The sequence below is a fragment of the Saccostrea cucullata genome, unplaced genomic scaffold (assembly GCF_032062105.1).
Source record: "Saccostrea cucullata isolate Sc308-1 unplaced genomic scaffold, CSIRO_AGI_Scuc_v1 ctg4390, whole genome shotgun sequence".
NCBI classification, from domain to species: Eukaryota; Metazoa; Mollusca; class Bivalvia; order Ostreida; family Ostreidae; genus Saccostrea; species Saccostrea cuccullata.
In genome coordinates this window covers 29,415-42,600 of record NW_026930777.1, presented here as the reverse complement: position 1 = coordinate 42,600, position 13,186 = coordinate 29,415, and the positions used below count along the sequence as shown (strand labels likewise).

The window sequence follows — 13,186 nt, the reverse complement described above, 5'->3', positions numbered from 1 at the left end:
CTTGATGTTCCTGAACGAGGCCTCGCGAGCCCCAGTACAGAGAAGCCAGATAGCCTGGTTCACACGTCGGAGTGGCGACACATCCACGGCCTGACGTCGGACAGTACCAGCACGACCAATACGCGTGGAGTCTTCACGAGGACCGCTGTTAATGATGGCATTCACCAACACTTGCAGGGGGTTCTGAAATAATTCAATACACATGTAACTTATTTAAACTTAAAAAAAAAACTCCAGGCTGTGCCTTGTAACTCAAAGTGTACACTTTATTTTCTGCTAAGGAATGAATGTCTTGTGGTTAAATATTTGATGTGTGCTTTAAAGCCTCCTCATGTTTGCAAACATTGCAATTCAAAATATTACAAAAGACTCCTACTATTCAGGTTTGGTATTCCCTTAATTAACAGTCTTCTCCATCAAAACTCACAAGCCTACTGTCCAAGGTATTAGTTTAATCTGGACATGGCTAGTAAAAATTGTCAGAAATAGCCAGCCAGTGAGTGAAAAATTCGCCAGTAGCTAATCTGAAACCTCAATGACCACACATTCTAGCTTAGTTTAAACCCTGTTATCTACAAACCAAATATTCTTAAGAAATAAACCATGCTTTCTGTATACTAGTATCCTAAAGCAAAATTTGAAATAACCTAAATGTTCATACCAATTTTCATACCAGTTCATGACAAGAGTCTGTAACTAATGGTAATGTGAAATGCCCTTTGGACCATCAGAGATCAGATATGAACAAGTTACACTGGATTTCAAATGAGCCAAAAATGTAAAAAGAAGAAAGAGTATCTATTTCCTTGATTAAGTTTCATAATCTTGACTTTATGCTTCTCTAATTCAGGCATTTCCTACAACCATTTCTTGCAAATTAAGCTGTTTTAAATCAAGACAATGAAGATTTACCTCTCCTGTGAGTAAGTGGATGATTTCGAAGGCGTGTTTGACAATACGAGCCGTCAATAGTTTCTTTCCATTGTTCCTTCCGTGCATCATGAGTGAACATGTCAGGCGTTCAACAATTGGGCACTGAGATTTTCTGAATCTCTTAACTTGGTATCGTCCCGCAGAGTGGGGCAAATATTTTGCATACTTCTCTTTGACAGCAATATAATCCTACAAAACATAAGAGTAAAATCAAAAGCTTCAGGATTACCATATCTTATGCAATGTGTCATGGCATCAGAAAGGTAAGTTAGCTTAAGAAACCCAAAATTATTAATTTTACTAGTGAATAAAAATCTACCATGTGCACTATATATATTTTAAGAATAACTCTAATTCATGGCCAAATTATTGTGGTATAATGTGGTTTGGGTCAGTTTATGCTTTATAATCAGCGAAGCGCATTATTAAACAGCATAAACTGACCCCAACCAGGTTATACTCAAACAATTAGGAGAAGAAATATTATTTTTTTATTTATACAAAATTTTAATCACACAAAGTGAATGGGATCGGGCAGCAGGCAAAGCCTGCCCTCTCCCAAAGAATTAGAGTCATTCATTTCTAATAATTTAATATTTTAATCATAAACAACTGTGGATATAAATTTTTTTTTGCTTTTTATTAGTTTAAATTTGCCACTCAATAATACAACTGTAGTAACGGAAGTGATGGGAAGTGAGAGGAGGTAATAAATGATGCATAGACCTAGCAGTCATGTTTGTTAACATGAGGTAAGATCGAGTTACTGTTTGAAGTAAAAGGTACATTTTTTAAATCTGGAATTATCAATGAATCTTGAAGACTGGAATGAGAGGATTCCATGTATACAGATGATTCAGCAGAGCTAGTCGTCAGGGGAAGTGTCCCTGTATCAAATCAGGTTATACAGAAATAATATGTGTTTCTTTTTGGATATCAACCAATCAGGGCCAGAATACAAACAAAATTAAATTCCCGGTATTCTTGTATATAATCATATCAATATTCAGTTGCAGATGAATTGCATATCTAATTTAGATAATTTGTGCATAAAGCAAAGTCTTAAAAAAGAAGGAATTTATTCACTTCTTTTATTTTATTGAATCAATTCCTGATAAATAATTTACTTTACACTCATGTTTTTAAAGATATGTGGGGAACAAAACATGCATGATTTGTGCTCTCTAGTACTACTCTAGAGCTCACAGACTGAATGTGTTAACCACTACTCTACTACATCTATGATGAGTGTCAGTGAGATTTTAACAATTAAATTTGTTGAAGCAGGTGCTCTACTAGCTCAGTTGGTAGAGCCAGAGCTGCCAACATTCTGAAATGAAAAAAAGTAAGGCGGGGTCCGAGTACCGCCTAGGCCCCCTGCCGCTGAAGATGTTTTGTAAATGGATATGCATTCGGAGTAATTTGAGGCACCTTTCCATTTTGTTACCTTTAAAACATTCACATGAATGTGATCGGCCATCTGAAACCAAAACGACCATACGAACAATCGTTGTAAGGATTATGAATTATATTTAATTATAATACCGGTAGTAGAAACTGTAAACTGCCAGTTATGAAATTTCCGGTATTATAATCTTTGACTGAGAAAAACCAAAATCAGAAAAATATAGAGAGCAATCATAAGACATATTTTGGATGCTTATTTCGTAAGACTTATGCCAAAATCATAAGGGTTGGCAGCTCTGTAGAGCACCTGACTGGAGATTCAAGAGGCCTAGGTTTATATCCTGATCTAGTCTGCAAATTTTTCTCCTCTCCAGTTACATTTGGTGCTATGCTATGCAAACTTGAGAGGCCTTCCAGGGATGAGCCTAGGTTGGTGTCTATATGGGGGAAAAACCTTTAAGGAGGGAGGAATGTGGCGGTCAGCTGGCTTCATTGCCAGTCAGATAGCTCAGTTGGTAGAGCACCTGAATGGAGATTCTGGGGGCCCTGGTTCGAATCCCGATCTGCTCCCCTGCATTTAGTTAGAATAATCTAACTGTGTCTCGGTACAAGCCCTCACCACAGTTAGAATACGTCCCATATACTTGCAATGTAGCAGATCGGAGCGGATCCGCTCCGAAACGATTTTGAAGAATATAAAATGATTTGCACTGGGAATAACTACCAAAATAATTAAAACAAACCTTTTTGAGATTGCTTATGCCTTTTGTCCCAAAAAATAATCCATATAAATACGAAAATCCAATTTATTTTCTCAACGTTTTTCTCTCCATTCAAATTACCTGCCATGTTTACATTCGGAACTCTCTAGATTGTTCCTAGTAAATGCACCATGCGAGTTATCGCCCGTGTTTCTTTTTGCTACATTACGAATACACGGAACGAATTCTATCGTTAAACCGGGTCCGTAGGACAATATCATTTTAACGATAGAACATTCTATCTACCCTGCATTTTAATCCTCTCTCGTTACATTAACAAAGATATTGTTTCGGATCAGAGTATAACACTTATACTTACTGTTAAACTGATGTCACTGACTTGGACATCATCTGATGACCATTTACCAAAGAGTTTGATCTCTGGCAATTCCACTACTGGAGCAGGTTCATCCCAGTTTTCAGCCATTGTGCCTGAAATAAGGTAAATTTTATTATCATTAAAACTTACAGTACATACATTCCCTTATTTATTTCAATTAAAATCTAGTTATCATCAATTCATGATGTTGTACAATAGAACAGTAGATATGTTTATTCGGCATTCAATATTCAGTATTTTTTAGTCAATTTCGGGAGGGGGGATACACTATATAAATTGATATTTTCTTTGAATTCAGCAGAAATATCAAGAAGCATGTGCACAGGAATCATGACTGGCAGTCAATTTTTCATTCTAAAATGACTATTGCTGAGCATCATAGTACGAAAGGGACATTTTAACACGGTTTATGTATTTACAAATGTTTGGCACTCATACCGTCAATGTGCCGGAAGTGAAAAGAAAGCACATGGGGTTTACATTTCCGGTAATGGTTCACCAAAGCCTAAACTTTAAAACCGTGTACGTATTATTGGATTCGGAATAAACAGTTAGAGGGTTCATAGAAAAAATTCACATGGATATTAAACAAATAATTTATAAGATATTTTTAACAATCTTTCATTCATCGCTTTTCATCTTAGCTAAAACTTAAGAGGATTGAACAAATGTAATTTATGAAAGGGGAGTGTTATAGATTCATCCATCATCATCACATATTCACAAATAATTGATTTACAAATTATATTGTTTAAATTCATAGGATTATCCCTAGAACTCACATAAAAATTTCTCAGTTGTAAAATAAAATCGATCAATTTGTCTGTCCTTAAAACAATACAACCATGTAAGTAGAAAATGGCGGATATTGAAGATTTTAATTTGTAGATTTTCTCCCCTCATTTTAGAACTTCGCGGCTGCAATAGCGGCATAAAGTATCATGGTTCAGTGTAGCTTAAGGAAGCTCTAAACACTCATAGGCGTCGGAACTGGGGGGGGGGGGGGGGGGGGGGGGGGGGCTTAGCCCACCACTTTTTTTCCAAATACATACTTAGTATAGACATTGAACATTGCTGCGTAGGTTTGGCCCCCCCCCCCCCCGGAAAAAATTTTGGTACTGAAGTTCGAACCTACTCCCCTCCCCCCCCCCCCACCCCCACCCCCATGAAATAGAACATTTTTTTTTTTGCTTGTCAGATTTTTTTTTAAGGTATAATTTTTTTTTCACTTAGCCCCCCCCCCCCCCCCACTTTAAATTTGCTTCCGACGCCAATGACACTAGTAGAAACTACTTTTTGGAGTTGGAGAAAAATATATCATATAAGGTGTGCATCTTAAAACTTTTTCATTTATAACATAATTTTTACATTTCCAATGTCTTTGTCCCAGATAAAATTACAAATTGTAAATGTAGTTTATTTCCCCATCAATGTATTGGAGCGGTTCCAAAAAAAACACTTGCAAGGCGGGACAAACAGCTAGACAGAAGCAGGGATTGGAGCACGTGGATTAAGGAATACCTGTCTTATTTTTCAATTTCATGACGATGATCTTTTGGGGCTGGGGGGATAGGCGGGTCAAGGGAGTGCAGCCCCTGTGTGGGATAGGCGGGTCAAGGGAGTGCAGCCCCTGGGGGGATAGGTGGGTCAAGAGAGTGCAGATTAGGGGGTCTGTGGGGGATAGCTGGGTCAACTCAGTACAACCCTAACCCTAACCCTAGGGGGCTAGGTGGGTTAGTACATAGCCCCTATATGTCCTATACGGGGTGTTTACACTGTGTTTACATTTTACTATATACGCTGCTACTACGATTCACAACGCTGCTACTACGATTTTGGCAGCGAGTCAAAAGAATTTGATTATGACGTCACGCTTCACAGTCTAGACAGTCTAGCCTAACCAGTTCAAACTGGATTTTCTGAAAACAATAACAAAAGACAGATGATAACAAGGCAATTTTATTCAGAATTCAGAAATCTATTCTCCAAATGTTGTTTTTCGTGTCAGCAATAAAGGGAATGCGACAATATATATACACTGTATAAGTCTCTGGAAGAATTCCTTGTTTCTTTCTATGTTCGAATTCACGAAAACAGCTTTCAATCTGGTTTTTCCATCCACTTTCCTTACAATAACAACTGAGCACCCATTTGTATCTTTGATAAAATAAATAACCATTTTTTCTCTTCAGACAGTATTGGTCCTCTCTGGTGTCATAATCTTCAGGATCCAATTCCACTCTTTTTACCAACCACACTCTTTTTTGGTATCTGGGACTAAATATTCTATGGCGTTTATAAAAATCCTGGATCGCTTCTTCTTTAGTTTTCATCCATTTTCCAAAGCTTGATCCATTGACTGACCAACAATACTCCGTTTTCTTTGTCATATTTTTTATCTGCTCCATTTTTTTTTTACCTGTGTCGAATTCAGAATGCTAACGAAGTGTGAACGTCAATGTCCAGCGCTGGTTTATATACCTGCTGTGTGCCGTGTGCAAAAATACGTTTTACCTGCGTTTTCTTATATACCTGTTGCATCACCTGTAAAGGGCCGTGTGCAAAAAATATGCTGACTACACAGGTAATACTTGGCAGCGATTCAAGTTTGTTTAGGGCCGTGTGCAAAAAATATGCTTACCTATGCATTGTGACGTCATCCACTGTATAAATACAGGTTTTCTCCTACTTTCAGCTCATTCTACAGTCAGAGCCAGCTCCCTGCCTGTGGGGGGTCATGGATTCTACTAGAGAAAAACAGTTACATGCTCAACGATTATTAGAATGGAAAAAAAGGGAGAGAGAATTAGATCAAATTCTTGATGAAAATAAAGAGCGAGAATTAGAGCTTAGGAAAAGAAATGCGGAAAGATTACAGAGAAGAGCTCTACAAGAACAACAACGACAACAACAACTACAACAACAACGACAACGACAACTACGGGAGAGAGAATTAAATCAAATTCTTGATGAAAATAAAGAGCGAGAATTAAAGCTTCGGAAAAGAAATGCCATACTATTACAGAGAAGAGCTCAACTAGAAAAACAACGACAGCAACAGCAAAGGACTAGGGCGCATGAGGGGTCAAAGTTACCTATTCATTCACCACCCAAACCCAAGGCCATATCCCAGTATTATCGAGTCAAAGTGAATGAAAGGGTGCACTCTAAAAAATTTAAAGCTCAACAGGATTTTTACACTGTGATTTTTAAGGAGTTTCCAGAGGAAGAAAACAGAGGATTTGTTCGGCGATTATTCAGACACATGTTACAAACTTTCAAATCGAAAATGCAGTGTAATCCTAACGATTACCTCCGCCTGAACATACGCCACAAATCTCTGGAATCAGAGATTTGGTACGAGTTTACTCAATGTAAACATTTTAACGAGGACGTCATTTTAGACAAGATTGAAGCCGTGCAACAATCCAGAAAGGAGTTCAAACTGGGCGACGGGGGCATGGAATTTGATATGTTTCGGGTCAAGTATCCCGAGGGTAGTGGTGGCCAGAAAACCAAACATCTACAAGTGAATAAGGAGACTTTTAAGAACAATAAAAGAGCCATCGTTCGGATCGTCAATCCCTGGGATAAATTTTGTTTAGCTAGAGCCATCGTCGTCACTCGATTACACAGTCAAAAACCCGAACATCCAGACCCCGAATGGGAAAAACAATGGAAACGCATGAGGTCAGGAGATGTAAGAGCCAATGCTTGACCAGAAGAACCAAGCCATAGCCCTCATGGAACAGGCCGAGTGTGATATCACTCAAGCTTGTGGATATGCAGAGTGGACGAAATTACAACAGGTGTTAGCTCCTCAGTATCGACTGAAAATATTTCAGTTCAAGTCTACTTCGACTAAACTCACCTTAGAGCGCATCTTCAAAGGCTGGGGAGACGGAACTTGTTTGAACATATTGTTAGACGACCATCATTACGATGCCATCATATCCATGCCGGGAGTAACGGGGAACCCCTATTACTGTGATCATTGCGACGTGGGGTACAGGAATGTCACAGACCATCGCTCCAAGTGTCCTCATCGCTGTACCTTTTGTTTAGGACAACACCCTAATTGTCCCGATGAAGGGATCGAGATTAAATGCCAGGAATGCCATGGAATGTTTAAGAACAGGACCTGCTACGAAAATCATTTAAGACCCCATAGTAAGAAGACCACCACTACTGTCTGCAATTTAATGGAACAATGCGAGAAGTGTCAGTCCTGGATACCTAAGAAATTATTCCCTCATCACAAATGCGGAGGACAGAAACAGTGTAAGATCTGTAAGAAAATCGTCGATACCGATCATCAGTGCTACGTACAACAGAAGCCCCAGAAGAAGAAGAAGGGGAAAGGGACCTTAGAGTTTTACATCTATTTCGATTTCGAATGCACTCAGGAAACCGGCATTCACATCCCTAATCTGTGTGTGGCACACCGCGTCTGTCAACATTGCAGTCACTTACCCATAGACCAACCCTGTCCTCATTGTCAACACATGGGACCCCGTCAGCACCTATTTCAAGGACCAGACACCTTAAAGAAGTTCATGGACTGGTTATTACAACCCACTACAGGTACTAAGAATTCCACTTTAGTACACGACGAGGCCATTATCATCGCCCATAACTTCAAAGGCTACGACGGACAGTTCATTTTGAATCACCTGGTGCATTCCTCTTGCCTGAAACCTAACGTCATCATGAACGGCAGTAAGATCTTATACATGGAAATATGCGGACTGAAATTCATCGACTCGTATAGTTTCTTACCGTTTGCATTAGCCAAGATGCCCTCCGCTTTCGGATTCGACGAATTGAAGAAAGGCTATTTCCCTCACTTTTTCAATACGGAACAGAACCAGAATTACGTAGGACCTTATCCACCGGCAGCTTTCTACAAACCGGACGAAATGTCTACCAGCGGACGACGGGCTTTTTATGAATGGTACGACCAACAGAGGGGGAAAGTGTTTGATTTCCAGAAAGAGTTTGTAGGGTATTGTGTCTCGGACGTCGACATTTTACGCCGATGCTGTGCAAAGTTTAGAGCCACCCTCAAGAGTTTGGTCAATGTGGACCCTTTCCAGGAATCCATCACTTTTGCCAGTGCTGCTAATTTAGCCTACCGTCGACAATTCATGCCTAAAGAGACCATAGCCATCATTCCGAACCTCGGGTATCAACCGGCACGACAATATTCGGCTAAAGCCTGTCGGTGGCTCACCTGGATGAGTCAACAGACTGGATGTCACATACAACATGCCAGAAACGGGGGCGAAATCCAGATCGGAAATTATACCGTCGACGGATACCAGGAAGCGACTCGCACCGTCTACGAATTTTACGGGTGCTATTGGCACGGATGCCCCACCTGCTATCCCAGTTTACAGACCGAAACTCATCCTCATAGGACCCAATTTACTTACCAGCAATTACACGAAGAAACCCTCAGAAGGACTGGCGATTTAGAAAACATGGGGTATACCGTCCGTCCGTATATCTGGGAGCACGATTTCGATCAGCAAGTGCAAAAAGATGAGAGTTTACAGCAATTTGTAGGAAACCTGGACATTCCCGATCCTTTGAAACCTCGAGAAGCCCTGTACGGAGGTCGGACCAATGCCACCCGATTATATTGTGAGGAAGGGGACATGAGATACGTGGACGTTTGTTCCCTATACCCTTACGTGTTGAAACACAGACCATTTCCCGTAGGGCATCCCGAGATCATCACAGACGAGTTCCAGGACGTGAGAAGTTATTTCGGTCTCATTCACTGTCGGGTCTTACCTCCCCGAGACCTCTATCACCCCGTATTACCTTATCGGACGGGAGGCAAGTTATTATTTCCCTTATGTCGCACGTGTGCCGAACGACAGGACTCTACGTCTCAAGATCGATGTCCACACACCGACCAGGAACGTAGTCTCACGGGTACTTGGGTGACGACCGAATTACATAAAGCCCTAGACATGGGATATACCTTAGATCGAATCTACGAAGTATGGCATTTTAAAGAAAGCAGTCAGGATTTATTCAGATCTTACATCGATACCTTCCTCAAGATCAAACAGGAAGCCTCCGGATTTCCCCCCGACTGTAAGACCTCAGAACAAGAACAAGATTACATATATCAAGTCTTCGACAAAACAGGCATCCGAATGGACATTCTCAGTATCGAGAAGAATCCAGTGAGAAGAACCATTGCTAAACTCTTTTTAAATTGTCTGTGGGGAAAATTTGCTCAACGCTTGTTATTACCCAAAACCAGATACTTGGACGAAGAAGAGGAATTACAGCAACTCTTACAAGATTCGACTCTCGACATCAAGGGCATGCAACTCTTAGTCAATAAAGAGGACTCCAATGAGGACAAGATGCTAGTGAATTATCAAGACAAACAGGAATTCGTCGAAGAATGTCCCTTTGGAAACGTGGTCCTGGCTTGTTTTACTACCGCGCATGCCCGCTTACACCTCTACGAGACTTTACAACCTTTAGGAGATCGGGTCCTTTATTTCGATACGGACAGTATCATTTACCAACATCGGGAAGGAGCCTTTAATCCTACCTTGGGTAATAGTTTAGGAGAATGGACCGACGAATTAGACGGGGATCACATCATCAAATTCATGTCGGCAGGCCCTAAAAATTATGGCAGGCCCTAAAGTCAAAAATTATGCTTACCGGACGGCCAAAGGAACCGAGGTTCATAAAGTCAAAGGAATCACTCTCAACCATCGTACCTCCCAGATCGTGTCCCAGAGACTTTAGAAAAAATGCTCAAAGGAGAAATAGAGGAAGTCACAGTCCCTTATCCCGACAAAATCCAGAGGACTCGTGATCATGAGCTCGTGAACAAACCATTAGAGAAAAAGTATAGAATTGTATATGATAAGAGACAATTGTTACCCTCTTATAACACTTTACCTTATGGTTATTGATATGTTGATATGTTTGACTTTTTGAATTAAAAAAAAAAAATTGAATTGTTTTTTTTATGTGTTGTTGTTTTTCTTCTTCCCTATAAAAAGGGGAGCAATACAAATCAAAAGTTCAGTCATGACTGAGAAATTGCTAGATCAACCCATGCGTTATCCCCAGTATGCTCGGCTCTCAAAGAGAGAAGCTACTTTTGAGCAGGGATGGCCAGAACCTCTCTTAGGAAAAATACCAGACCTAGCTCGAGCCGGGTTTTACTACAGGGGAGTGAAAGATAACGCTACCTGTTTTCATTGTGGAATGATTTTTAGTAATTGGGATCCCGAGGACGATCCTTGTGTAGAACATGCTTATTGGAACCCCAATTGTCCTTACATCAATCTGTATAAGGGACGAGGATGGGTGATGAATGTGTTCATTGCGGGTTTAGATCAGCAGGGATATAAACCTTTACCTGAGATCAAACCTCTACTGAACCCAGAACCAGACGTCCAGGCTCGAGGAAAATGTCACATTTGTTTAGACGAGGAATTACAAATCGTTTTTCTACCTTGCGGACACGTGTGCTGCTGTGCTTTGTGTGCTCCTTCCTTTCAGTTTTGCCCCATCTGTCGAGGCGAGATTCAACAGTCCAAACGCCTATTTCTGTGTTAACTATAAATAAGACCCTGAACCCAACTTTTCCTTCATTGATCAACATGTATTCCGAGGAGACACCCCTCCCTTCTTTTCAATTGAAACACGAGTTTACCATGGTGGTTGCTGGACCCTCGAAATCGGGCAAAACAGAATTCGTCAAGACATTAGTGAACAATCTAGACTGGATCACCCCCATGCCCGAAAAAATCGTCTGGTGTTATCGGGAATGGCAACCCGCTTACACTTCTTTAAAAGAGAAGGTATCTTTCATCCGAAATATTCCAGAAGACGACGAGAAATTAGTAGCCAATTTGAGTGTGCCCCATTTACTCATTTTTGACGACATGATGGGAGGAAAAGCCATCGAATCTATTGTGGATTGGTTTACCCGTAAAGCGCATCATCGGAATACCAGTGTGATTTACATCACTCAGAATTTATTTGATCGAGCCGCCTCTCATCGCACCATTAGTTTGAATGCTCATTATTTAGTCTTATTCAAAAATCCCAGAGACAAATCTCAGATCAGTGTGTTGAGTCGTCAGCTAGCTTTACCTCATTTGATGTCTGCTTATCAAGAAGCCACCCAGGTACCTCACGGATATCTTCTCGTGGACTTGAGTCCCCAGACCCCAGACCAATACCGATTGAGAAGTCGAATGTTTGAAATGTTGACTGTACACATGCCTCAAGAGTATAAATAAAAGTGTTTCACACTCTTCTGAGTCATTGTTCATTTCAATCTCATCATGGCTCCATCAGCCAAGAGTAAATTAGTGAGAACCTTACGACGTTTACAGCGGGAACGAGATCCCGCGAAGCGAGCCCATTTAATCGAATTAGGGCGTAAAGCCTTATTGAATTGGTTTGCCATGGGAGCTCGCAATTTAATGAAAGGGGTCTTACCTATCAATAAACAGACCCAAAAGTTTATTAATAATCATCGTCAAGATTTAAAGATCATAGCCGATCAATCGGCCAGTGATCAAGACAGAAAAACAGCTATTTTAAAACGCGGAGGTGCTGGATTTCTAGGTGGAGTCATCATTCGTCATTTATTCAAATGGAATAGTCCTAAAAAACGGCGGGTTCGTCGTTTAAAGAGTGTAGTGGTAAGAGTCGATAATAAGAAACAAAGAGTGTTTCCGGATTGGATGGTCCGTGTCGGAGGAGCAGCTCAAAAGAGCAGAAAAAAGAAGAAGAGAAAAGCCCCTCCCAAGAAGAAAAAAGCCCCACCCAAGAAAACAGCGAAAAGGCGAAAATCTGCTCCTCAAACTCTAGCTCAACGTAAAGCCATGCCCGAAAGTTTAAAAAACGAAATCAATCAGTATTTTAAGGAACAAAGACAAAAGACCATAGGAGAATTGCTCAAGAAACAAGCAGAACTGAGAATGGATCGTGCTATGGGACCCATAGGCAGTCAAAGAGCCAGCGATTTAGAAGTGTTTCCTCGAGTGAATGTGGGCATTCCCTCCTCCTCCTCTTCCCCTGGAATTAAAGTTCCCATTCATGTCCCTAAAATCACACGTTTTCAACCCTTGACGGCCTCCACCCCTCAACTACCTAAAGGCCTGAGATATAAATGTCGATATTGTGGAAAAATTTATGTCAGGGAGAAAGCGAGAGATAAACACGAGAGCGACAAACACGGAGGATATGCCCCTCCTTAAGAGAGAGACACTATAAAAGGGAGTGACATGAGAGACTTCTCTTCATTGTTTTCAAAGATGGCCAAGAAGAAAAAGGGATGTTGTACGCGATTAAGAGCGCATGCCCCTCTTTTAAGAGTGTTATCAGACCCTCACTATTCCTCGTCTTTAAAAACGGGGATTTTAAAACATTGTTCTGGAGATTGTATTCTGAAAATTTGTGAGATCGTCTACAACCTATTAAAAGGGGTGTTACCTCTCAATTCGGCTCAGAAACGAAAACTAGCTCCTAAGAAACACATCTTAAGGAGACTGGTCCGACCCCAATCCATACAGAAACGACGAGCTTTATTAGTACAACAAAAAGGAGGAGGTCTTTTACCCCTTTTAATCTCAGCAGCACCTTTACTGTTGGATGCCGGACATTCTGTCTATAAAGCCATTAAAAAGAAGAAGAGGAACAACAAGATACAAAAATGAGTCGTAAAATGGTGTTAGTACCTGAA

The 13,186-nt window shown here is 40.6% G+C and overlaps 1 protein-coding gene across 1 annotated transcript; it reads right to left on the bottom strand.

Moving 5' to 3' along the window:
• Positions 1-3: 3 nt before the first annotated feature.
• Positions 4-5,831, bottom strand: LOC134230075 (small ribosomal subunit protein uS7-like; the record flags this gene model as incomplete). Its single annotated transcript, XM_062711849.1, has 5 exons — positions 5,589-5,831; positions 3,880-3,946; positions 3,421-3,533; positions 913-1,122; positions 4-183 (listed from the first exon to the last, which is right to left on the bottom strand). Coding segments are annotated over exons 1-5 (813 nt in total), but the record flags the coding sequence as incomplete, so codon positions are not given.
• Positions 5,832-13,186: the final 7,355 nt, after the last annotated feature.